At 35.6% G+C, this 27,926-nt stretch overlaps 1 protein-coding gene across 2 annotated transcripts; it reads right to left on the bottom strand.

Annotated features, from left to right (window-relative positions):
* Positions 1 to 1,914: 1,914 nt before the first annotated feature.
* On the bottom strand, positions 1,915 to 6,036 carry LOC108484062 (probable hexosyltransferase MUCI70). Of its 2 annotated transcripts, none has more exons than XM_017787690.2 (9): positions 5,235 to 6,036; positions 4,597 to 4,869; positions 4,286 to 4,499; positions 4,039 to 4,148; positions 3,748 to 3,947; positions 3,457 to 3,560; positions 3,144 to 3,331; positions 2,853 to 3,052; positions 1,915 to 2,456 (listed from the first exon to the last, which is right to left on the bottom strand). In XM_017787690.2, the coding sequence occupies exons 1-9, from the start codon at positions 5,479 to 5,481 to the stop codon at positions 2,229 to 2,231; spliced, it is 1,764 nt and encodes a 587-aa protein (XP_017643179.1). In that variant the 5' UTR covers positions 5,482 to 6,036; the 3' UTR covers positions 1,915 to 2,228. The 2 variants fall into 2 exon arrangements, with proteins under 2 accessions (XP_017643179.1, XP_017643180.1); XM_017787691.2 differs by having other exon boundaries at positions 5,302 to 5,436.
* Between the last annotated feature and the right edge of the window lie 21,890 nt (positions 6,037 to 27,926).

Genomic DNA, 27,926 nt, shown 5'->3' on the forward strand with positions numbered 1-27,926 from the left:
GGGTATAAGGTATCTATACTTAGAGTTTAGGTATTGATACTCAACTCCCCTTTTTCACTAAATTGGTTACGGGCTTCCCCACCCATAGGTACTTATAACTAAGCACGGTACAACCAAAATTAAGCTTTTCTAAGTTATTTACCTTGCAAGAAAACCCTTAAAAACTTTATGGAACACTCCAACTACCTATGCAAGTCTCTAAATTCGTCCTATACATTTTAGCCAAAAAGAAAATTGGTCCTAAACAATTTTAACACTTAATTCATCTATTCATTCTTAAACGATTTGAATGCATGTCATTATTATACTATCATCCATCAAACATCAACACCAACATTCACTATTTGATATAACATCTCACCATATACGACTAAGCATTCTAGCCAAACATATAATTCTTACACCAAGATAACCTTATGTAAGCACTTTATGGCCAACCCTAGTTATGAACATGAGATTCAACTCTAAGTGTTACAGAAATATAACAACAAAGAAAATTACATATAAAGAGAGGTTGTGACTTTGAAAAGTCATTACAACTCTTCACAAAAACAGTTGCGTGAAATTTAGCTATAACACGCATACGATAACAACTACATGCTAAACGTTAAGAGTTCAATAGTGCTCACATGAACAACAAAACATGTACAAACATTACGTGTTTGTGAGGATCATTTGATTATCAAAACGATTACCTCACTGTCATATATGCTAATTGGTCCTATTACCCATAAGACTCTTTAATCAAATAACAATCTTTGTGGAAATATAATTCTCCTAAACATTGTTCTTAAAACACGGCTCTACTCTTTTCAAATACATCTTTTAAGCATTACCACAAGTTTACAATTTTAAAAAAAAATAAAAATAAATTAGGGTTTCTGTTTCATTCCTTTATGCTATGAGCAATCAAATTATTAAAGCTATTATTTCTTGACTATGATACCTTTCACTGACCATGGTTTTTTTTTCCTTTTCTATTGCATTTGAATTAAATTATATTTCGTCTTTCACTAGATTCTTATCATATTAGTTTTTTTCTTAAATTGTATTTTGTTTCGATTGAAAATTTGGATTTGAGTTTCAATTATTATGGTAAGAATGAAGTAGACAAATTAGTTGAGATTCAATCTAATATATATTAGAAAAGTATAAAATATGAGTTTATTGTATCCAAAAATATTTTAAGGATTTCAAATTCATTACTAAACAAACTTCTAACAAATTCATGGATTTTAGAAATGATAATGAATCTTTCTATTCAATTTACACTATTTTGAAATCCAAATCCAAATTCTCAAATGTTACCTTTAAAAATTTCTTTTGATAGTTTTAATCTTTAATTTAAAAAAAACATTTTATTTTTAATTACTTGTTCTATGTATAAATTTTATTTTTGTTGGCACTGAATCTTGAATAAAATAATTTTTATCGGATCAAAATAATAGTAGCTTTTAAAATGAGATATTATTTTTGAACAGTAAATGAGTCAGTAAACTCAAATAGATTCACATTGAATCTAAGTGAAATCCGACGCAATCCATAGATTTCGGTAAAAACAATTCAATGAGTTCAGTTGACTACAATTCATGATTCAATTGGCTCAATTAGTGGCCGTCTTCAATGAAAAGCTTAACTGATTTTTTTAAAATTATTTTATAACAACTTATTTAGCATTTTAAGTTTTTTTTTTTTAAATGAAATATTATTTTTGGAAAGTAAATGAGTCATTAAACTTAATCTGATTCACATTAAATCTAAGTTATATCGGACTCAATCCATGTACACGAAAGATTTTGGCATGATAAAAAAATCTAGCTGAAGAGGGCAAAAATATATAATATGAATGCAACACAAATACAAAAGAGAATCCAAATACAAAAATGGTAAAGAAAGTGAAAACTAGAACAAGGGGGAGATGAATACCTATGTGAATTCTCATTGATTTTTGCTAAAATTTTAGTCCCAATACAATGAAACAGCAAAATGGCTGACCATTTTTATAATATATATAAAACTATGTTTAATATGTATATATACAACAAAAAATGGATCAAAATAGACAATTGCCAAAAGTTAGATAGCAGCCAAAAAGGTGAAAGAAGTTGAACTGACTGTAGTTTTTATGGAACAAAACTTACAACACTGTTTGCATCGTCTTGGAAGATCTGAGATGAATGTCTCTGAAACTTGAAGAGGCGAAAAGTAGTGCAATTAGACTCAACACTTCAACTCGAAATAATTTCGTTGCTGACTTTGCGTTGACGCCTAGAATCGGACCTCTTATCTCTTCCACGTCTTGGTAAGATGTTCCGGAATGGAGCTTTTAGAATAATATTTTCACCTGAAATTTCAACTGCGAATTTCCCAGGTGGTTTGTTGGCCGAACGTAGCGGTTGAGGTGGAGGGTAAACAGTCGTTGGAGCCATATGCGCTAGAACATCCTTATGGTATTTCTGCAAATAACAAATAATGCAATAAGAAAAGTAGGTTCGCTTCAAGATTTTGCTCAATTTGAAATTTGGTGATAAGATTCCGGGTTCTAGTAAATCTGAACACGGTATGCAGAAGAACAGAAACAAGTCCAAAACATGGTCTTATCAATAGTGAGGTAAGACTAGGAAAAACTAGAAGGTTTGGAGAGTCAACAAGCACCTGAAATTTCGGATATTTAATAAGGATTCAATTTATGGCAGTAATTATGCATCAAGAAGATAACAACAAACAAATAAATTTTGGTTCAATAGACACTTATCCTTGGTTATAATTGAAAGTTCAGAAAACAAAAAAGAATTCATTTGTTAAATTTCCAGCATTAAATCACTTAACCATATTACTGAAAAGATGAATACCTGAACGACAAAGTTACGCCTTTCACAGTCCAAGAACATATTCAAAGTCCAATTTGTCTTTGCCGCAATCTTATCCCTCACTGTCGAAAAACTAATTTGGTCTCTTGAAGTAAAAAGGTCGACTTCATTGAACCAAAGACAAGTAAAGAGGTTGCTCATAGGAACATGTTCCCTTATTATTACACATCCTTCAGGAACATCTGAAGAGCCAGTCATTAAAGCAAACATTCATTAAAGCTAAATGAAACACAATCAAACACGATAAATACGAGCAAGTATCTCACACCGTACCACTTGTTATAGGAAGTTTAGCTTCAGAATATGGTGTCAAACCCTCCTTTTTATAAAAATTGACCTGAAAATTGATGGAGGCATTATCGTATTTGCCTGCAGCTTTATTTGCCTCGGCTTCATCAAAAACATCAAAGCGTTTATAATGCCTAGAGATTGCAAATGTAGCATTTTTTCTCCACAAGAACCTGTAAGGAACACTTAAAACAGTTAGTATTAACAAACAACAGGCCCAAACTTCGATCATCGCAGTATTTGTGAGAGTAATCACAAAATGTAACTCCAACAGAACCTGGATAGAATTCTGAAGTACCTCTCAAGAATTTGATAAGGATCAACAATGAGCTCAAGTTTTCCATCAATCCATAAAGAAAAACGAGCATTTGGAAATAGCCTGTGCGTTAGAAGCTTTGGGATCTGTTACAAGCATAACACGAGTCAAAAGGTATCAAGTTGATGCATTATCTCAATTTCTTTCTCTTTGTCTGATGCTCATGGAAGGGATCTAGTAATGAGGATAATATTCATTGTAATCTACTAAAATCTCGATTTCTCTAATTCTGATCTAAACTCGAATGACATTGTGTGTATTTTGAACATTTACCTTTCCATTGCGCCTTCCATCAGTGTAAGGAAGATTATGGGCAACAACAATTCTCCATACTCCGATCTTCTTGCTCTCATCCAAACCACTATTCAGTTTCAAATCAGCCTCTGTTTCTTCATCAACAAACATGTAGAAGCAGATAGTTTGCTTGGAATATTCGCTAATATTCTTTGGCTGTTGTATTATATCAAAAGCTCCTGAAAACGAATCAGGTTATTCAATAAAAATCCATTTGACCCAGACATAGAAACTGAACAATAAGATAACATATAGTACAGTTTCAGATACCAAATATCGCTGATGCAACAACAACTCCATGACATTGCTCCATCTTGAGAAGATCATCATCATTGATGTCGAACCCTGACCCACGGCCAGGTTTGCTTCCTTTGACAAATCTGGCAAATGTACAATGCACATGGATCAAAAGTACTAAATCAGCAAACTAGTAATATGATTCAAAAGATAAAAGAATACCAAACTATATTCATTTTTAAACCCTTAAAAAAAAAAAAAAAAGAAGAGTAAACCATACCCACAACGCAAATTCATCGACTCTCTTATGTCATATGAATCATCCCGTTGCTTCAAAGTAGGATATCCACCAAAGTCTGAACCTCCAAATTCCTTGTCTTTATTTAAGTTTTCCTCATAAATATATGTTAAATTCTTAAGAATCGGAGAAAATGATGGGACTTTAGGCATCAAAGCAATAGCTTCTTCCACAGGAAGGTAACATACGGGACAAGCTGAATCATCATAAACAACCGAGAAAACTCAAAAAAACTAATCTCAATAAGAGGGCATGAAACTTAGCAATGTCAAAATACTAAATCAAAAACTTACGACGTGGTCCTGTTCTTTTTTTGTCTGCTGGTGGAGGGGGTAAACTGAAAGTGTAGCATGGATGCCCCGGAGGAAGAGTGTAGCCGAGAAAATATGAAGGAGGAGGAGGAGGCATTTTTCTAACTTCAGTTCCTTCAACACTGTCACTGGCAACTAAAGATGTCCAATTGTCTATTTTGACACTTTGCACTTCATATATCAGGGGAAATCCGGAATTATTAATCGGTAAGCTATCGTTCACCTTACGAACATTGTCACTATCCTGGTATTCACCTGAAAACACCCCCATAATCCCTTTGAATTAGCAGCTACAAGTCCAAAACTCAAAAGAGCCAGTAAGTAAGATCTAACATTCATCCAAGTTTGGAAAGAAAGAAAAAGTCATTCAATTGAGCATCATTTCCCTCAACAAAAAGTGGGCAGACACAAAATTCTCAGCTCAATTTAGTTCAGTGAGCCAACATCTAGATGCCTAATTCTTAATTCAAACACACTAAACCAAACTTGACAAATAAAATCCAAGTCCAACCACAAGGTAAATACAGTATGTATTCAAACTATCAGAGCTTGATTTTTAAAATTCACTAACAACAATCCAATAATGAAGAGAAATAAAGGGGGGGGGGGAATGAACGAACCTTTGCCAACATACACGACCCAAACAAAAACAGCAGCAGAGATTACAGAAAGGAGCAACATTCCAACCTTTTTACGCCCAGCAAGCTTACAGATCCAATGAACCAATGTCTCCTTTTCCTTGAAAACTTTAGAAGGCTTACTTCTTGTCGCTAAAGGCACTTGAATTGGCAACAAAACACTGTTTTGAAGCTGTTTATCCAAAGAACCATAACTCCCAGAACGAATCCCCAATGACCCTCCAGTCATTGTCTCCTTTATCAACAACCCCAATTCACTTCTCTCATCAATCTTTACATAAATCAAGCCAAAAAAAAAAAAATTATACCTTCATTACTTAGAAAACAATTATACAACTCAAAAAAAAAAAAAAAGGAAGAGGAAGAAGAAGAAGCCGCCAACTCTTGGGGCGGCGCCACACAAATTGAAGTCAAATGCAGTTGGACGATCAAAAAGGAGTAAATCTGGGATTTCCAGTTTTTGATAGGTTGCCAAAGGTTTTCTGAAATCAAGGGAAGTGGGTTTTTCGATCAAATCTTACAACACAAATTTCGAGTTAATAATAATATCTTTCTTATTACAGGCCTTTATTTTTTTTTTGTTTGTTTTTATGTTTTTTGATATAGCTGAAATGAGGAAATATCATAGTAATATTATATATGACCCATTTTATGACATGAATGTGAGTAAATCCTAAAGGGTGGAAAAATGGGACGGTAGATGGATTTTATAAAATTGTAATAAAAATAAACCCTAATGTAGCGTAAAATTTGAGAATGACATTTGTCAAAAGAATTTTAAAGATGTTAAATAAATGGTTGCTGGTTGGATTAAGAACATCAGACAGCTCTTTGTTAACTAAAAATGTCTTTTTATTTTCTTTATTAACTGGAATTTTATTTTATTTTAACTATTTAATATGTGGATACTTTTGATATACATTATTATTATTATTATTATTATTATTCAAATATGTTTAAAATTTCTTTTTAAAGCAAGAGTACGTATATGCTTCAATCATGTTTAGGGTATTTATTTTAAAGAATGCAATAATTGAGATTTAAATCCTTAAAAATGATGGCATTAAAAGAGTGTAGCAAAAGTTTTAATAATAGCAAAAGTTTATTTATTATTACAGATATTGGAAGTGGGTTCTAATTTCTTTTCTAAGTTTCTATATTTACATTATTCTATTTCTTTAATCATGTTCATTTTAATTCTAATCAAAACCAACCCCACATTCAAATACCAAATCTTAATATATATATATATATATATATATATATATATATTCCTTTTAGCTTATTAGACTATGTGCCAAAATTTTCATTATTATTTACACAAGTTTTTAGATTTGTTAAAGAATATAAAACAATTATATTTGCAAAACTTATTAAAAATAATTTTATTTCTTATCCTCTCTACTGTTTAAATGAAACCCCACAAAACTACATTTAATCTTTCTTCTTTTTGCTAAACAAGTCAATTTAAACCCACTCAACCCAGTCAATTCAGCTAAATTACATATATATATATATATATATATATATATATATATTCTAGTTTTTCTTTAATAAGTATTCGCTTAGTTTTTTATTTTCTTTAACAAATATATATATTTAACCAAATATCCTACATCAATCAATAATGTAAAAATTATTAAAATTTTAATAATTTTAAAAAATTATCGGGATTGAGTTTTGGACATATTTTGTCCAAATGCAAATAAATCTAGGCAACCATATTTTTATATTCATTCTACACTTAATTTTTAAATAAATTTTATTTTTTTGAATTTTTAAAATTTATTTAATATTTTATAATATTTTGTAAAAATTTTAATTTTTTAAAATTTTAAAATTACATTCAAATTAACCTAAACAAATAATTGTTCAGTTCAAATGATCTTAGACAACTATTTGTCCAACTTCATTCTAGAATTATAATTTTTAAATAATTTAAAATATTTTTATTTTTGACAACATGGCACTACGATGGTTTACATGGACCGCCACTCAGCAGCTATTAACGATCACATTAGCATTTTAATGGTCAAAGGTGAATATTGTTGGTCAAAGGGCTTCCTTGATTAATATTAGGCTTAATTGATTTTTGGGTTAATGGCAGAAACACTTCTGTACTTTATCAAATCTTTCAATGCGGTACTTACACTTTCTATTTGTCTAACGTGGTATCTTAACTTTTTATTCCATCTATCTTTATTGCACCTTTGACTAACAATGTTAATTTCTAATACAAGTTGACACATGTTCCAATTATATAGTGCCACTTATCACTTTTTATTAGATTTTTTTATTTTAAATAATAAAAGGAACTTAAATTAAATAACTCATAAGTTATGTTAAAACGAAACAAATAAAACAAATATAAGACAAAAAACTAACATAATAAAATAACCCAACTATTAAAACTTAAGTTTCATAGGAAAACAAAAATCATATGGTATTTCATATATGGTTAAAGATTGAATTATTGTAAAAGAAAACAATAACACTTTGAACAAGGACAAGCGAGACGATGTCGACGTTGGCCTTCGTGGAGGGTGTGAATATAGCAGGTTCCAGTAGTGGCATTGGTCGGGCAACGAAGAAGGTAAGGAGGAGACCAAAAATACCATTGGATACGGAAGATCCGATGGTGGATGAGAATGGTAGGAAGGTACAATCTTCGGGTGAGCCTAAGGCTTTGTAAAAATCAACATTGTTGGGGAATTCATCGGGGTCGTTTCAAGTTGATAGAATGAAGGAGGATTTCCATCTTCAGGGGGGACGAGACCACAAAGATAGTATAAAGTGTACCATCTATTACTTTCCCTGATCGAGTCCAAAAATATATCGAGAGGAATATGGTGAAAACAATTATCGTCAAACTTCTGGGTAGAAGGATTGGGTTTAATGTTTTACTCAATAAGGTGTCGTCAATGTGGAGCCTTAGGAATCCAATTCAAGTAATGGACTTGGAGAATGACTATTACCTTGTTCGCTTCCAAGATGAAGAGGATTACAACAAGGTGCTTATCGGGGGTCCTTGGGTGATCTTTGGGCAGTATTTAACTGTCTGCCTATGGTTGCCATTCTTCTTTACAATGAAAGATGAATTGGATGCTCAAGTTGTTTGTATAAGACTACTCGGATTACCAGAAGGTTAATATTCGGAGTGTCTTCTCCAGGCTATAGGTCAAAACATTGGATCGGTTACTAAGATTGACAAGCAAGCTAATGCTGTGAGAAGGGGAAGATTTGCTTGTTTGGCTGTGAGTGTTGACCTGAGGAAACCACTAGTGTCCAAAGTTAAGATCAATGAACGTATTCAATGTGTTGAATATGAGTCATTATTGAATGTTTGCTTTAAGCGTGGACTTTATGGACATAATACGGATTGGTGCATGGCAAATAATGAGCCATTGCCGGATTGTCAAGCTAATTGGGGTGCACATACCAATATAGTGGAAGGTCTCCAAAAACAAGTGGAGAAGGAAGCTTTTGAACCTTGGATGTTAATTGAACATTGGCATAGAGGGAAGGGATGCAGCATGGGGTTAGTAAAGACTGACTTATGGCATAACTGTCGTCCGTTCAAGATTCATGGTGCTTAAGGAGGATCAGAAGGAAGATACTATAGATAATTGCGACAGTATTGTAGGAAAAAACCAAGGCAATGATGGTGCGCATGTCAAGGCAAATAAGGTGACTGTATCTGCAGGGGAATCAAATGCCAAAAATAATAATTTTCATAAGAAAATAGTACAAAAAGTCAAAAGGAAAATGTGTGGTAATAGGTAATGGATCCAAACTTGGCGTTACTTTATTAAGGCCTACAAATAGACGTTCGGCTGAATCTTCTAGTGCTGGACAAGTCCAATTTGATAATGGGGCCCAAATAAGCCGAAAAGATCCTATTAAGAAAGATCCTATCAAGGTAGGGGATTTTTAACTTCCAAGAAGGAACGGTCAAAACAAATTTAGACAAAGAAAGGCACAAGGCTGTACGGGTACTAGAAATTGGGTGCAAAAATGGATAAGGAAAATCGTGATTTTTTCTTCGATGAAAATGGTGTCAACCACCATCAAAGACGATATCCAATAGAAGAAGCCACCGGATAAAGCACTAGAGAAGCAGATAACATCAATGGTTGATCTAATGACGACAATAGAAGGAATTGTCAAGGTCATTGAGCAGGGACTGGGAGCTTCGTGTGATGAGAATATGGTTCTATTCGTTGTGGGATGCAATGGATGATGAAGATGAAGTAAGTTGCTGATTAGTGTCGGCTTTTTGGATTTTTTTTATTGTTTATTTCTATTCTATTATATAGATACCAAACTATTTTTTTGGAACTGTTAAGGAGCCAGACACCTCCGGTTCTACAAATTTTTGAATGAATATAGAAATAGACTTTTGCCCGGAAATGGTCTGTCTCTTTGAGACAAGAAGGAGATAGGGCTAATGGATTTATTGCAAGAATTGGGTGTCCTAACTCTTTTTGAATTGAGGCTGAAGGTTATGTTGGGAGAATTTGAGTTGTTTGGAATGATAATGTCTTGATTGATGTTTTGGAGTTGCATCCTCAATTGATCCACATGAAAATTTGCAATAGGCAAGATTCAACTAGTTTTTTTATGTATGACTGTGTATGCTAGTCCACAATGGGCAAAGAGATGACATCTTTGGAGTTTTTTTGGACTCAATGGCAGAATTAGTTATTGGACCATGGGTTATTGCTGGGGCTTTCAACTTGATCTTAGAGGGTTTAGACAGAATGGGTGGTGCAGATGTCACACAAATTAGATGTCGATGGTTCCAATATTTGATTTTCAACAATTAACTTTGCGAGTTAGGGTTTTATGGACCTCAATTTACGTGGAGTAGAGGTGACTTATCACAACACCTAGACAGCGTTGTGTGTAACTCGTACTGGGAGTCGTTTGCGCCTCCGTCACTTACATCGCCTAAAATTTGATCACAAGTCGATTTTAGTCTCACTTTGTGTATTATATGAGAGAATCCACCGGTCGTTTCGCTGTTTAGCTCATTGGATGATGCATGCAGAGTTTAATGATATTATTAAGGGGTGTCGGAAAAATAATATGAAAGTGATTGAGAAGTTGGATAATTTTCAGAAAGTTGCTTAAGATTGGAACAAATGCATCTATGGGAACATTTTTGTACGTAAACATAAGTTGATTTTAGAGTTGAAGCGAATTCAAAGGATTTTGGAGCTAAGACCATCACTAGGGCTTTGATCTCAGGAATTTGAAGTTCGTCAGGAGGTTGGGGATGTCTTAAAACATGAGGAATTGTTATGGTTTCAAAATTCGAGAATGATGTGGCTTTCAAATGGTGACAAAAACACAAGGTACTTCCACAGTCGCACTCTAGCAAGGTGGAAAATGAATAAAATCGAGGGGCTAAAATTAGGAATTGGAATCGATTAGTGGTGTTTTGATAATTAGTTGTTGAAACAACATTTGGTGGGATTTTTTAGGGAGCTTTACTCTTTAGAGTATGGTATCTAGAGGGTCTTTCCTTTTCACAATCATTTTTTATCCTTAATAATAGTTTAGAAGGAGAGCCATCTAGTAGCACCTATTGACAAGGAAATTTGAAGATTATTTTTTTGTATGGCACTACTAAAAGGTCCAAGAGTTGATAACTTTCATGCAAAGTTTTTTCAATCATAATGGGATGCTATTGGTAGTTCGATTTATTCTCTTATTCGAAATATTTTGGGAGGGAAACTTCTAGACTCGAATCTGAACAAAACTTTTCGTCTTTTACTTCCTAAAGTTCAGAATCCGGAAAGGATTACACAATTTAGAACAATAAGTTTATGTAATTTTTTATATAAGATTGTTACGAAGAAAATTGTGAATAGACTGTAACCACTAATGGTGAAGATTACAAAACAAAACCAAACGAGTTTTTTTACTGACAGATTTATTTCAGATAATATTGTGATTGCACAGGAGGCGGTACACTCTATGAAAAAACTTAAGGGAAGAAAGGCTTGGATGGCTTTGAAGATCGATCTTGAGAAAGCCTACAATCAGGTCAAATGGGATTTCTTAGAGGACACACTTAAGGAATTGGGCCTTCCACCGACTTTGGTAACTATAATTATGAATTGTGTGACTTCATCTTCTTTATAAGTTCTTTGGAATTGTAACGCCCTGAAAAATTTATTTATGTTTCTGTAAATATTTAACAAAAGTGTGCATCTGTATCAGTGGTTAAGTGTTTTGGGAGTGTTTGAGAGGTCTTAGGTTCAAGCCTAACCTTTGCCAAATTTTGTTATTTTTGGGATCTAAGCCTTATCTTTGGTCAGTGGGCTTATATTAAAATGTTTGTTAATTCATATCAAAATGAGCTTGTTAGTTCGAGTGGTAAGGGAGTTGGTGTGTTGGAGGTTCTGTGTTCGAATCTTTGTACGAGCGTGGATGTTATTTTTGTTTCGATTGTCTGAGAGTGTTTGGATTGAGATAGAATTCTGAAGTGGGTGGTTGGAGATGAGTGAATAGTGGGGAGTTGGGATACTAGGGAGTTATCAAATTTATTTTTATCTTTTGTTTTTCCAAAATTCAGTTTTCTCTCTTTAAAGAAAAAATCTACCGTTGGTATACTCTATTCTCTGCGTTTTCTGTCTTTTGACGATTCCTCTCTTTTACTCTTTATTTTCAGTTAATCTAATTTTCAATCGCGATATTTCGACTTTTGGTGTTCTTGGGGATTGGTAAGTTTTGTTAAGTGTCTTTGTTAGATTTCTTGTTTGTTAGTGTGTAGGTTCTTATTAGGGGTTTTAATTTTTGTAAGGTTGTATTGCAGAAGGCGATGTTTCTGTGGATTTCGTTTCAACAGATTGAATTGTGCGTACGGTCGTTTTAGTTAACAGTAAGTGTGTGCGCGTATTGTTAGATTTAGCATTTTTGTGAATGCAATTTGCTAATTAAAGGTGTTCAGTACTTTGATTTTAGGTTTTGGAAGGCTCGAGATAGTTTTCGCATCAAATTGATACCAAGTGTGTACCCGAAATGCAGAAAATGAAGCTTTGACAAAATATGAAAAATTACTTTGTCATCACCACACGGGTTTGTGGTCGCCCATATGGATGGTCGTGTGCGAGGCATGGGTGTGTGGTCTATGAAGGCATGGTCGTACGTAGCACACGACCGTGTGGTGGCTTGAGTGTAGCCGAATGGCTACACGGGCCAAGTCAAGTTGGGCGTGAAGCTTTTGGGCCAGGCCGTGTAGACCATACAAACAAGGCTAATATGGGTGTGTGGTCCCATACATGTAAGCCACATGGACATGTAAGCCCATAATTCTGAAATATTCTCTAGGGTCGTGTGGGTCGTTCCATTCGACTGTGGACCTACCGTAGGGTCGGTAAGGGCTAATTAAACCTCTATCTGTATGCTATGAAATTTTGTTAGACTAATCTGATTAGGATACTAATGTATGCCTGATTATATTGATATACGTGTATTTGTTATTTGTATAAAGCATGTTAGCATGTTTAGTCTGATAAATCTGTATTTGATATCTGCATCTGTTTTGGGGTGGGTTTTATATATATGTGGAGAAAGTGTTCAGTATGGTGATCCTAGCCTATATTCTGGCAGCTTGGCTGTACTATATCTGATATGTGTCGTAATGACACAATATGGTGTGTAGGGATGGGTGGGTGTTTTTAACCCCACACGATGTGATGGGATGGTCGAAGTTAGTTTGTAGAGGATAGAGGTAGGACTTTGCATATCTAAATTTGATATCTGATCTGTACATCTGTCTCTGTAACTATATCTGAGATGGGCATAAGCCCGATTCTGTTTCTGATTGTCTGAAATATTTCTGTATGTTTGCTTGTCTAATTCTGCTGGGTTACACACTGAGTTTACGTGAACTCACATCCGTTTATCTGTTCTGTTAAGTAATCCATAGATTTAGAAAGATCGGTGCGACGGAGACACAACGGTGACCACCATATCGTAAAACAGTTAAACTTAGTACTTTTGGTCTATTTTGAATTTTGGGACTTATTGAGAGTTGTAAATTTTGGGGACTCTCTAGACTATTTTGTTTTTAACTATTTATTTTTGGATTGTTTGTTTAATTTGATTTCTTTGGTAAAATTGATTTATTAAAACAAAGGTTTTTATGTAAACAATGATTTTCCTAAAAACTCGACTGTGCTTTCAAACTATAACGATTAAGGCTTCCGCTGTAATAAGTTTGGTAAAGAAACTAACTAAATTGCGAATTAAGTAAATTTTAAATAATGATGGTTTACCAAGTCAACACGGTTTTCAAAACCCATCCCTTGTGATGTCACCAGATTCAGCCATAACGTCTAGGCTGGGTTTGGGGTGCTACATTTAGTGGTATCAGAGGTAGGTTGTAAAAGCCAGCTATAAATTTTAGGTTCCAAAATTTTGATTTTAAAAAGAATTGGTTTTCTAATATCTGAATAATTTGAGAAAGCATGTGGTACACCGGGTCTCCGACGCCGATCCTGTAACTATTTCTGAAACTTAGATAGAAAACTATAAAAATACTATAGTTGATACTCTCTGAAACTGAACTAAAAAGTTAGAGATTGAAACTTTTGGAAACAAAACTGAACTTCTGATAATTTATGCATAAAACATCTGTTAATAAATACTAAAACTGATGCATAAAATTTTTAATGTAGATTAAAACTCAAATTTACGATGAGCACTTATAGAACCCGCGAAGGTGGTATTTAAGGCCGTGGTAGAGGCCGTAGGGGGCTCGAGCTGAGTCTTTCTCTCTGGGCAGTATGCTGAATTTGGATACAAGTGAGACACCAGTTTCGCCTACTACTGAGACTAAGTCTCAAAATAACTTAGATGGGGATGACGCACTATCCCAGGCCATGTTGAGGATATTGGAGAGGGTCACTAAACCCCATTCTAAAGTTGGGGTCGAGGGTCGGTTACTAAATGACTCCGGTCCAATGGTGTTGAGCTATTTAGGGGTGTCACTGGAGTCGCCCCTAGTGTGGCCGAGTATTGATTGGAGGCCACCATAAGGATTATGAATGATTTGGACTACATTCCTGAATAGAAATTTAAGGGTTCAGTCTCCTTGCTTCATGACAAGGTATACCAGTAGTGGTTAATGGTTGAGGAGGGTACTCAGCTTGATCGTCTAACTTAGGACTTCTTTAAGATCACCTTCTAGAGTAAGTACGTGGGTGATCTATGTTGATGCTCGTAGGAGTGAGTTCATGAATCTCACGCAAGGTGATAGATCTGTGGCCGAGTATGAGGCTGAATTTATGAGATTGAGCTGCTACGCTCGAGGCATGGTGGCGTTTGAGTATGAAAGGTGCATCTAATTTGAGGATGGCTTAAGGGATAATTTGAGGGTGCTAATAGCTCTACAGAGGGAGTGAGAGTTTACGGTTCTAGTGGAGAATACGAAGATCGCGAAGGAAGTTAAGTGCATAGAGCGCCAGAATAGGGATCGAGAGAGGGGTAAAAACAAGAAGGATTCAGAGCCCTCTAGTTCTGTTTTGAGGCCTAAGAAAAAGGTCAGATTTAATGGGTCAGTTAGAGTGGGGGCTTTATTGTGGTAGGTGCCATCTAGGAGAGTGTTGGAGGAGGATTTGGGCCTGTTTGAGGTGTAAATCTTTAGAGCACCACATTAGAGACTGTCCACAGTGAGTAGATCAGATGCAAGCTTCGGCTCTGGGTTCTGTGCAGCCTTAGAGAGCAGTTCAGTAGCCACCTAGGGGTCGTGGTTCAGTTAGGGGTGGTAAAGGTTTGGGTCATGGGCAGAGAGCACTGGGAAGATATGCTAATCAGACAGAGGCGAGGCAGCCTGCACTTTTCTATGCTACTTGATGCCGAGAGGGTAGAGATGCTCCAGATGTTATCACCAGTATGTTCTTAATTTCTGATGTACTTTATACTGCTCTTATCGACATAGGTTATATACACTCCTATGTAGCTAGCACTGTATCTGAAAACTTGGGGGTTACTGTAAGAGCACTTCTAGTGAGATCACTGTACTAAGCTCATTGGGGCAGTTTGTTCAGGTTAGTAAACTCTATAAGGATGTTTCGTTAGAGGTGCAAGGTACTATTTTTCTGGCAAATCTGATAGAGCTTCTGTTTGAAGAGTTCGACTTAATTCTAAGCATAGATTGGTTGGTCAAGCATTGAGTTAGTTTGAACTGCACGACTAAGAGGGTCGTTTTGAGAACTGAGGACGATAGGGAAGTGGTCGTAATCAGCGAGTGTCGAGATTATTTGTCCAATGTGATCTTCTCTCTTGTTGCTAAGAAACTAGTTCGGAAAGGGTGTGAGGTGTACTTGGTTTACATCAGTGTTTCTGATTCTGGGGACTCTTTTATTGGGGATATCAAAACTGTGAGGAATTTTCTAGATGTCTTCCTTGAGGAGTTATCGGGTTTACCTCCGAATATAGAAGTGAAGTTTGAAATTGAGCTTCTACTGAGTACAGCTCTGGTGTCATCGCTCTATACAGTATGGCACTGAAGGAGCTTATGGAGCTTAAGGCTCAATTATAAAAGCTTCTAGATCGGGGTTTCATTCATTCTAGTATGTCTCTGTGGAGAGCACCAGTTTTATTTGTCAAGAAAAATGATGGTACAATGAGGATGTGCATTGATTATCGGTAGCTGAACAAGTTGACAGTGAAGAATAAGTATCCACTTTCGAGGATCGACGACCTGTTTGATCAGTTCTGAGGGGCTTCAGTGTTTTTTAAGATTGATCTTCGATCTGGGTATCATCACTTGAGGGTTAAGGAGGCTGACATGCATAAGACTGCATTTAGGACTCGGTATGGACACTACGAGTTCCTAGTTATGCCTTTTGGTTTGACAAATGCTCTGGCTGCAGTCATGGATTTAATGAACCGAATGTTTCAGCTGTATTTGGATCAGTTCGTCGTGGTCTTCATCGACGATATTCTAATTTACTCTAAGACCGAGGATGAACATGATGAGCATTTTAGAGTAGTGCTTCAGATTCTTCGTGAGAAGTAGCTTTATGCTAAGTTAAGTAAGTGTGAGTTCTGGTTACGTGAAGTGACTTTTCTGGGGCACATGGTTTCTACTGAGGGGATTCGAGTTAATCCTCGAAAGATTGAGGCTGTGCTTGGTTGGAAACAGTCTAAGAATGCATCTGAGATCCGTAGCTTTCTGGGTTTGGCGAGTTATTACCAGCGATTTGTTGAAGGGTTCTCTCTGATTATGGCTCCATTGACTAAGCTTCTGCGTAAGCGTGTTTCGTTTGTCTAGATTAATGCACAACAATCGAGCTTTGAGAAGCTCAAGTCTATCTTAACTCAGGCTCCTGTTTTAATAGAGCCTGAATCTCGTAAGGAGTTTATGGTCTACAGCGATGCATAGCACATCGATTTGGGATCTGTACTGATGCAAGATGGTAAAGTTACAGCTTATGCGTCCTGTCTTAAAGGAACTATACGACGCATGATCTCGAATTGGCTGTTGTAGTCTTTGCGTTAAAAATCTGGAGGCACTATCTGTATAGTGAGAGGTGTATTATCTACACTGATCACAAGATCATCAAATATCTCTTTACTCAGAAGGAGTTGAACCTTAGGCAGCACCGTTGGATTGAACTGCTCAAAGATTATGACTGCACTATAGAGTACCATTCCAGTAAGGCCAATGTGGTGGCCGATGCTCTCAGTCGAAGAGTAATGTCTGATTTGAGAGTGATGTTTGCTCGCCTTAGTCTGTTTGATGATGGGAGTCTGTTAGCCTAGTTGCAAGTAAAGCCGACTTGGATTGATCAGATTTGAGATAAGCAGTTAAGGGATGAGTCTCTAGGTTCGCGGTTTTTTCAGATTGAGAGTGGCAGTACTTCATATTTTGGCTGAATAATGATGATGTGCTATGTTTTCGAGGTCAGATTTGTGTGCTAAATGATTTTTCTTTATGGCAATTGATTATGAGGGAGGCGCATAGTAGCCCTTATGTTATGCATATCGGTGGTAATAAGATGTATCGTGATTTTTGTGTGTTGTACTGGTAGTCGAGATTGAAGCATGAGGTTACGAATTTTGTGTCTCGATGTTTGATGTGCCAGCAGGTTAAGACTGAGCACTAGTTGCCTTCGGGATTGTTGCAGCCAGTTAAGATTCACTTATGGAAATGAGAACGAGTAACGATGGACTTTGTTAGTAGGTTGCCTTTGACACCCACTAAGAAGGATTCTTTTTGGGTCATCGTGGATCGATTGATCAAGTTTGCTCACTTCATTCAGGTTCGGACAGATTATTCTCTGCAGAAGTTAGTGAAGCTCTACATCTCTGATATTGTAAGACTGCATGGGGTGCCTATTTCGATCATTTCCAATAGAGATCCTCGTTTCACTTCTCGGTTCTAGAAGAAACTACACGAAGCTCTGGGTTCGAGATTGGACTTCAGTACTGTGTTCCATCCTTAAATCGATGGTCAGTCTAAGAGGGTGATTCAGATCTTGGAGGATATGTTTCGGAGTTGCGTGATTGATTTTCGAGGGAGTTGGGAGGATTATCTGCCGCTAGTTGAGTTCGCCTATAATAATAGCTCCCAGGCTAGCATCCAGGTGGCACCTTACAAGGCTTTATATGGTCGTAAGTGTCGTACTCTACTACCTTGGACTGAGTTGGGTGAGCGTCGAGTTTTGGATTCTGAGTTGGTTTCTGAGACCGAGGATAAGGTTAGACTGATTCAGGATCGTCTGAAAATGCTTCAGATAGACAGAAATCTTATACAGTCGGAAGAGGCATGATATTGAGTACTCTGTAGGGGACTTCATGTTTCTCAAAGTTTTTCTATGGAAGAAGGTGTTGAGATTCGGTCGTAAGGGCAAGCTAAACCCTAGGTTCATTGGGCCGTATCTAATTTTGAAGGGTGTGAGACCGGTTGCTTATCAGTTGGAGCTACCTCTAGAGTTAGACCGTATCCGTGAAGTATTTCACGTTTTGATGTTGAGGTGGTATCAGTTTGATCCATCTTACTTTGTTTCTCTTGAGGAGATCGATGTTAGGCTGGATTTGACCTTTGAGAAGGAGTCGGTTTAGATCCTGGATCATGACATTAAGGTTTTAAGGAGGAAGTTTGTCCATTTAGTGAAGGTTTTGTGGCGGAATCATGGTTCGAAGAGGCCACATGGGAACCTGAGGACTCGATGTGTCACCAGTATCCTCATCTGTTCTGATCAGGTAAATTTTGAGGTAGAATTTTCTTTTAGGGGTAGAGTTGTAACGCATTGAAAATTGTATTTATGTTTCTGTAAATATTTAACACAAGTGTGCATCTACTTCAGTGGTTAAGTGTTTTAGGAGTGTTTAAGAGGTCTTGGGTTCAAGCCTAACCTTTTTGAAATTTTGCTATTTTTGGGATCTAAGCCTTATATTTGGTCAGTGGGCTTATATTAAAATGTCTGTTAATTTATATCAGAATGAGCCCGCTGGTTCGAATGGTAAGGGAGTTGGTATGTTGGAGGTCCTGTGTTCGAATCTTTGTGCGAGCGTGGATGTTATTTTTGTTTTGATTGTCTGAGAGTGTTTGGATTGAGATAGAATTATGAAGTGGGTGGTTGAGGATGAGAGAATAGTGGAGAGTTGGGATATTGGAGAGTTATCAAATTTATTTTTATCTTTTGTATTTCCAAAATTCAGTTTTCTCTCTCTAAAGTAAAAATCTAACGTTGGTATGCTCTTTTCTCTGCGTTTTCTGTCTTTTGACGATTCCTCTCTTTTACTCTCTATTTTCGGTCAATCTAATTTTTCAATTGTGATATTTCGACTATTAGTGTTCTTGGGGATTGGTAAGTGGTCTTTTTTAGATTTATTGTTTGTTGGCGTGTGGGTTCTTATTAGGGGTTTTAATTTTTGTAAGGTTACGTTGGAGAAGGCTGTGGATTTTGTTTCAACAGATTAAATTGTGCGTGCGGTCGTTTTTGTTAACGGTAAGTGTGTGCACGCATTGTTCAATTTAGCCTTTTTGTGATGCAATTCACTGATTAAAGGTGTTTAGTACTCTGATTTTAGGTTTTGGAAGGCTCGGGATAGTTTTCGCTTGAAGTCGATACCAGGTGTGTACTTGAAATGTAGAAAATGAGGCTTTGGAAAAAGTTGAAAAACTGCTCTGTAGACGTTACACGGGCGTGTGGTGGCTTGAGTGTGGCCATGTAGGCCACACGGGCCAAGCCAAGTTAAGCATGTGGCTTTTGGGCTAGGCCGTGTGGGCTACACGGGTAGTAATGATCTGGGCGTGTGGGCTACACGGGCATATGGGCCCACACGGGCATATGGGCCCATAATTTTGAAATATTCCTTAGGGTCGCCCGGGTCATTCCATTCAACTGTGGACCTACCGTAGGGTTGTTAAGGGCTAATTAAACCCCTATCTATATGCTATGAAATTATATTAGACTGATCTGATTAGAATACTAATGTATACCTGATTATACTGATATATGTGTATTTGTTATTTGTATAAAACATGTTCAGCATGTTTAGTTTGATAAATCTATATCTGATATCTGCATCTATTTTGGGGTGGGTTTTATATATATGTGGAAGAAGTGTTCTGTATGGCAATCCTCGCCTATATTCTGCCAGCTTGGCTACATTATATCTGATATGTGTCATAACGACAGAATGTGGTGTGTAGGGATGGGTGAGTGTTTTTAACCCCACACGGTGTGATGAGATGGTCGGAGTTGGTGTGTAGAGGATGGCGGTAGGACTTTGCCTATCTGAATCTGATATCTAATCTGTACATCTGTTTCTGTAACTGTATCTGAGATGGGCATAAACCCAATTCTGTATCTGATTGTCTGAAATGTTTCTGTATATTTGCTTGTCTAATTCTGCTGGGTTACACATTAAGCTTAAATAAACTCACATCAATTTGTTTGTTCTGTCAGGTAATCCATAGACTTAGGCGGATTAGTGCTATGGAGACATAGCGGTGACCACGATATCGTAAAATAGTTAAACTTAGTACTTTTCGTTTATTTTGAATTTTGGGACTTATTGAGAATTGTAAATTTTGGGGACTCTTTGGACTATTTGGTTTTTAACTATTTATTTTTGGATTGTTTGTTCAATTTGATTGCTTTGGTAAAAATTTTTTTTATTAAAATGACGGTTTTTATGTAAACAACGGTTTTACTAAAAACTCGACTGCGTTTGCAAACTATAACGATTAAGGTTTCTGCTTTAATAAGTTTGGTAAAGAAACTAACTAAATTGTGGATTTAGTAAATTTTAAATAATGATGGTTTACCAAGTCAACACAGTTTTCAAAACCCATTCCTTGTGCTGTCACCAGATTCAACCATAACTTCTAGGCTGAGTTGGGGTGTTACAGGAATGATACGGTAACTAAGGCTTTTAGATCATTGCACAGAATAAGGCAAGGTGGTCCTCTCTTTCCATACTTATTTGTGCTCTATATGGTGTGACTGGGTAGCTTATTAATGTGGCTATAGAGCAAAAGACCTAGAGGCTGATACATCTATCATGGAGGGGTCTGAGCTTATCTCATTTATTTTTTACTGGTGACTTTTTTTTATTTAGTGAAGCAGACTGAGATCAAGCATCCCACTTAAATTCTATCTTGAATATGTTTTGTTACTTTTTTAGGCAGAAGGTAAACAAATACAAGTTGTAGGTATTTTTCTCTCCCAATATCTCAGATGATCTAGTTACTTCAATTTGTAATGAGGTGGGTGTTGTACGAGTGGAGGACCTTGGTGTTTATCTAGGTATGCCACTGTTACATAACAGTGTAACAACTAATACCTTTGATTTCATGGTAGATAAAGTTTGAAGTAAGCTTAACAAATGGGATGCAAGGTGACTATCAATGGTAGGCAAAATTACATTGGTAAAATCAATACTACTTGCTGTCCCAAATTTTTTCATGAGCACAATGCTTGTCTCTATTTCAATTTGTAATGAAATTGAGAAAATGTCTCATAAATTTATTTGGGGAACATGTTCAGAAGTAAGGAAATCGACGCTTTTGTCATGGAGAGACTATTGCAAGCCGCTAGATGTTAGGGGCCTCAGTTTGAGGAGTCTTGATGATTAAAATAAATTATTTTGTTAAAGTCGGGTTTTCAGTTAGGTTTTAATACGGGTACTCTATGGGTTTAGATTTTGCAAAACAAATATAACATCCAAAGTGTTTTATCGTTGTCAATTGTGAGAAGTAACTGTTCATTCATTTTGAAATCTTTAATGGGAGTTTGGATTGAGGTTATGGATAACGTGTTTTGGTTTATATGCAATGGCCAGCTTATGATTTTTTGGAATGATGTGTGGCTGAAATAAGTGGGTTACCTTAGAATATTTTATAGAGGGTTCGATCAAATGGACGATACTTTGCGGGAATTGCGATATTGTTGATGGCAATAGAATTTGGGACTAGCATCGATTGAGGAGTATACTTCCTGATCATATTGTAATGCAAATAACAGTTATTTTACCTCATTTATTTACTGCATGATTAGATCATTTAATATGGAAATGGATGGCAAATGATGTTTTCTCCACAGCAAAAACTTACAAATGTCTATACCATAGAGATTTTGGGGACTTTTCCAATGTGTGGAAATTGATATGGAAGGCTAAAGTACCGTAAAGAGTTTGGGTTTTCTAATGGCTTTTCTAGTAGGAGAGGCTTCTCATCAATAGAGAGCGTACAATGGGACATATGACTAATGAAAGTCATTTTCCTAGATGTGGTGATGTGTTCGAATCGAATCTTCATATGATACATGATTGTGAGAGTTTTCCAATGTGTGGAAATTGATATGAAAGGCTAAAGTAGCGCAAAGGGTTCAGGTTTTCTTATGGCTTTTCTAGCAGGAAAGGCTTTTTACTAATAAGGAACGTACAATAAGACATATGACTAATGAAAGCCATTATCCTAGATGTGGCAATGTGTTTGAATCCAGTCTTTATATGATACATGATTATGATTTTTCTAGATTAGTTTGGATAGTTGTTGTAACACCCCAAATCTAATGGATCAAAATTTTTGGCGTATAGTTGTAAATAGTTTGTCTAGCGTAGTGCTAATTGCCCAAATGATTGTTTTAGTGTATATGTGTTGGCATATAGTATCCACCACAAAAGCAAGTAAGAACTTGACTTCATGATATTATGCTATACTAATAAAAAGTTTGTGTTAAGAGATAAAAGGTATGTATGGAATAAGTATTTGCCAAAGGCATAGTATACCTGATTTGTCTGGAATAAGTATTTGCCAAAAGCTTGGAACTGTAATGGGTGAGGATCATGTGAGTCTTTACTCTAATTCTTGCATGTATACTGTTCATATCGAAATATGTTTGTAGGAAATTGATTGAACTATGAATCCGAAACCATGGAATGTATAGTATGAATATGATAAGTATGCGACTGTATGAATGGTTACTAAAGAAAATTTGTGAGTGTATGAACGGTTGTTGAGGTCATTATGTATATTTGGTACGGAGTCTGATAAGTTCATGTATGTGATGAGTAGTGTGTGAATATTGTGATGTTGAAGTATTGCTATATATGTCTGTCTAGAATGTATGCTATGAGTTGCGTGTTCTTTATGGTTCATGTTAAGGAATTAAATTGTTGGTTTTAGATTGTGTCAGTATATGAAGAGTCTGTAAAGTGAATCTATGTCTGGTTACCGCGGTGGTATTTGACGAAGTCTATTGGGACAGAAAACACGAATTTTGATATGAAGTTTGAAGGAAAAGTCTATGGCCATAACATCTTCTGAAAAGAAACCAATGAATGGTGATTACTTAATAGGGTTCTCTACGTGTCCCAGGACGATGATGGTCAAACCTCACGTAATGTGAGTTTAGGCAAAACAATATCATAAATTCGATAGCTAAAGATTTCTCTTTGTGGCGCACTTTAAATGAACTATTTTTATGGTAAATTCTAAATGAAATGTTTATGTTGCGTACTTTAATGGATGTCTTCTGTGGAGAGTTTTGTATTAAGCGAAATGGCGTATTTAGTATGGCTCTTAAGTGTATTCAATAAAATCAACATAGCATAAGATATCTATTGATTATATGATAAAACACCATGTAAGGTTAATAATCAACTGAAGGTAAGGAATTGAAGAGATGTAGAAAGGTAAAGATGATTTGACAATTAGAGTTGTTCTACATAAATGTTAAATTTTGAATGTTCGAAGAAGGTACTCACCAACTATGTATGTGTTGATGTGAATTGTGTTGGTATGTTCATTTTGGTGTTGGAATGTACATGACATGATATTCTGGATGCACTGGTTATTGAAAGGAGATTTTTAGGGATATATGAATATTAAAACTGAAAAATATGAATGAAGAACTGAATTCACTAATGGGAAATAGAAATGGTTTCAAAGTAAAGTATGACAGTTAGTGTTTGCAAAAAGACCAGATTGTGGAAAGTATTTGCTGGAAGCAAGTAAGACATGAAAGGACAGTCAAACGTCAAATGGTGTTTTTCTCATTAAGTTCTTATGAACTTATCTATGTATATATATGTCTCTAGTTAGTATGCTGAGAGACTGTGTCAAGAGGGACGATATCAGGACCACCCCAATAGGGTGTTACATGGGGTTATTATGCATACAGAGCATGTTTGGTGGTGTATAAGAATAAATAATATTGAATAAGAGTCTATATTTAGGATATTTGTAATAAGTTCTAATATAAGATGATAGTTTTGTAATTAAATTTCTCTACTTATCATTTTATATGTATAGATATATATATCTTTAATGTTTATGCGTTCATAACAATTTGTAAATTGCTTAGAGTTGTAATAATCAATTGTAAATTCATTTATGTTCTGGTGTGGTAAGTCTTGAAATTTGGATATGGTGAATCGAATTAAGTTGAGGATGTTACAAGTCGATATCAGAGGCCGGTTTAGCTGGTTCGCAGATAGCACTTATGGAAAAAGCGTTGTATGCATAATACGTCGAACCTGTCTTAGTCCCTCAAGTATGTTAAAATATCTTATAAAGTGATGGATGCATGTTACAAGAACAATTAAGGAAGTGAAATAATATTGTAATAAAGTGGCAAAGGAAGAATAAAACTCAGTTTCATTTATGAAATTTCAAAAAATTACTAAGCTAATGAAAAACCAAGGTACGTGATTAAACAAAGAAAATCTCAATCCTCTCCTTCATAAGACAAATCAATGGGTGTAGTTGAGGCCTCTTCAATTGGAAGAGGGTCTTTAGGATTCTGACCCTCAAATAGTAAACCTTTTCCATTGTCTTTAATGTAGGGCATATTAGGATTGAATAAATCGCTTGATTTTTTCCATTGTCTTTGAAAGGTTCCTCATTGTTCGCCCTCAAGATGATAAATGTTAAAGTGAATAGACTCTGTAGAAATTTTTCCGAGGTAGTTAAAATCTATGTGATTGAGATCAAAATGACTTAGAACCACTTAGGCGTGTAGAATCAGATTTAATCCCCATTTTGGTAAAGCATCATTGATATTCTTTCTGGTATCCTCCTAATACTTCGTGCAGGTTTCTTCTTGAGATCAACGCAGATTTTCTAATTCTACTCTGTGAACTTCCTGAGTTCTGAGCTTCTCTCTAAAATAGAATTACCATCCTTCAAATGATTACTTCCTCTTTTAAATGTTCATATTCAGTTTGAGCATCTTTATGCTTACCCATCAGAGTTGTGATTTATGCACCCAATCTTCCAATAAAATTGTTAGAATATTGATATTTTTGGCATAGTTCAGCCAAAAAAACTTTGCAAGATTTAACAATTTTCTCTCAATCTACTATATTATTATTAGAAAGCTTACTGGCATCCCTGAGAGCACCACTCCAAATATTATGTTCTATAGATAGGACTTCTAAAACTTGGGCTATGAGAGATAAAGGGCACACTGTAAAACTGAATGTAAGGTAAGAGGAGAAAGCCTCTTTTAACTATTGAGTGTTAAATTCCATTGTTGTCGAGAGATGAAATAGAGAGAGATAGAAGTTGGTACTCCAAAATATCTCGCTAAAAAAAGATTCCTTCTATTTCACTGGAAGGAACAGTAGAGTGAATCATAGGCATTATCTTTGTCTGATTTTTGAACAATGGGGATTAGTAAATTGCATTGAAGGACTTATTTGGTGAGTGGGCTCTATAGTTAGTAAAGGAACATCAGGTAAAAAAGGAACTGAAGTAGAGCGAGTATCTTCTATGATAGGCTCCTTATCTGGTTTTGTAACACCCCTAACCCGTATTCCGTCGTAGGAATGGGGTTACGAGGCATTACTAAATAAGTATACAGTTCTGAATATTTCATCGCAATTCATGTCATAAGCACATATATAGCATGCAAAGGTTTAACTATCATATTAACCAAAGTGTATGTACCTTATACACAAGTAGGCTATAAGCAAAATTCAATTAAAAACATTATGGTCGAACATCACATGTACACACGTTCTAGCATCAGTTTTGATAGTCAACCATTTACTGTAAACATAAGTCATAATTTTTTTTTTTTACATGACAAGCTCATGTTAACTCTAGCATGAATAATATCAATTATATACAAACGGCTGAGCCACAAATACCTTACAATTTACATAAATACTTAAATACACTTCCAAAACTATTACAATGATTCTATACTATCATATCATAGGGCTTAGTTATCAAAAGATTTAAGCGATAATTCACTCAAAACCGAATTTAGACCTAAATAATATAGTCATCTCCATTACACAAATTTCTTACCTCAACACCAATCATCATCAAACATAATCACATATATCAAACCAAAAATAAAAACATCATAATAAAACACACATAAAACCGAGTCTAGATATATATATCAAGCCATTTTCGCATGGCTTTTAATACATAACCAAAATCAACACTTCAAAACATATGTTCCAGCCTATACATATATGTTTCATATCTCAAAATTCAATGGTTCCGATAATAGTCCTTGCGCTCCATTCCTTCCCGGCATGCTATATATCCTCAACCGTTTTCGCCCACATAACACTAATCAAAAAGCGCACACATAGTGCTATGATAAACCTCACACATAGTGCATTGAAAATTTACTCATGTATTGATATTCAAGCCAGCACACATAGTGCCATTAACTTCACACACATAGTGCCATTCAAATCCGCACACTTAGTGCCAATATCGACTTATATGATAAGGAAATTTACTTAAATCAAATAGCATATACAACCACCCTATAAATACGTGTACCATTCCAAAAGAATACCAACATAGCAATCCTTTCATGATACATTAGTATTATTTATTTCTAAGTTAATCAACCAATGAATGCTTATGGACTTACCTTATGTCGAATGAAATGATTTCCAATCGGCTACTCAATATTCTTTGTTTTTGCCTTTGCTTGACTCCCCTCCTTTGGGTTCTTGATCTCCTACTAGCTAATGAAGGTGCCGAATTGCTTTAGGGTAAATTTTCCTTTTTCTTTCCCCTTTGTTTTGGCTTTGGAAGAAGAAGAAGAAAAAGAAGATGAACACTTTTTTTTTTAATTCATTTTGATTAGAATATTTTATTCATTAGCCAATTTAATATACAATTTAATTTAAACTAGTGGAGAGATATCATTTCTTGGCCGGCCACTTAGTATGAATGTGGCAATTTGACATGCAAACCCAAACTTTCCTATTTTAATATTATTTGGTCCTTACATATTTACCTAACATATTATTTTTAAGTTCTCAACAAAGTCCTTTCAAGAAAATTCACATTCCCAAGACTAAATTAAAATATCAAATTTTCACACATGCACTAATACACATAGAGGATATGCAACTAAATTTTAAATAAATTTTATTACTCGGTTTTGTGGTCCTGAAACCACATTCCGACTAGGGTCGAATTAGGGCTGTCACAACTCTCCCCCACTTAAAAATTTTCATCCTCGAAAATCTTACCAGCGAATAAATTTGGATAACGTTCTTTCATAGAATCCTCGAGCTCCCAAGTAGCTTCTTCGACCCCATGTTTAAGCCACAGTATTTTCACTAATGAGATTTTCTTATTTCGTAGTTCTTTTATCTCACGGGCCAAAATACGAACTGGTTCTTCTTCTTAACTCAAATCAGATTGAATTTCAACCTCTGATGGATTAATTATGTGCGATGGATCAGATCTATAACGTCGAAGCATCGAAACACGAAAAACGTTGTGAATCTTTTCAAGTTCAGGGGGTAAAATTAATCTATATGCGACCGGCCCAATTCGTTCGGATATTTCATACGGTCCGATGAATCTCGGACTCAATTTACCCTTACGGCCAAATCTGAGTATTTTTTTCCAAGGTGATACTTTAAGAAACACTTTGTCTCCAACCTGGTATTCGATATCTTTTCTTTTTAAATCCGCATACGAATTTTGACGATCCGAAGCTGCTTTCAGACTTTCACGGATCACTTTTACTTTCTGTTTAGCATCTTTAATCAAATCAACCCCGAAGATTTTACTTTCACTAAGCTCGGTCCAAAACAACGGTGTACGACATTTACGACCGTACAAAGCCTCGTAAGGTGCCATCTTAAAGCTTGATTGGAAACTATTGTTGTAAGCAAATTCAATCAAAGGTAAATACCTTTCCCATGAAC

This window comes from Gossypium arboreum, chromosome 6, assembly GCF_025698485.1.
Source record: "Gossypium arboreum isolate Shixiya-1 chromosome 6, ASM2569848v2, whole genome shotgun sequence".
Taxonomy (NCBI): domain Eukaryota; kingdom Viridiplantae; phylum Streptophyta; class Magnoliopsida; order Malvales; family Malvaceae; genus Gossypium; species Gossypium arboreum.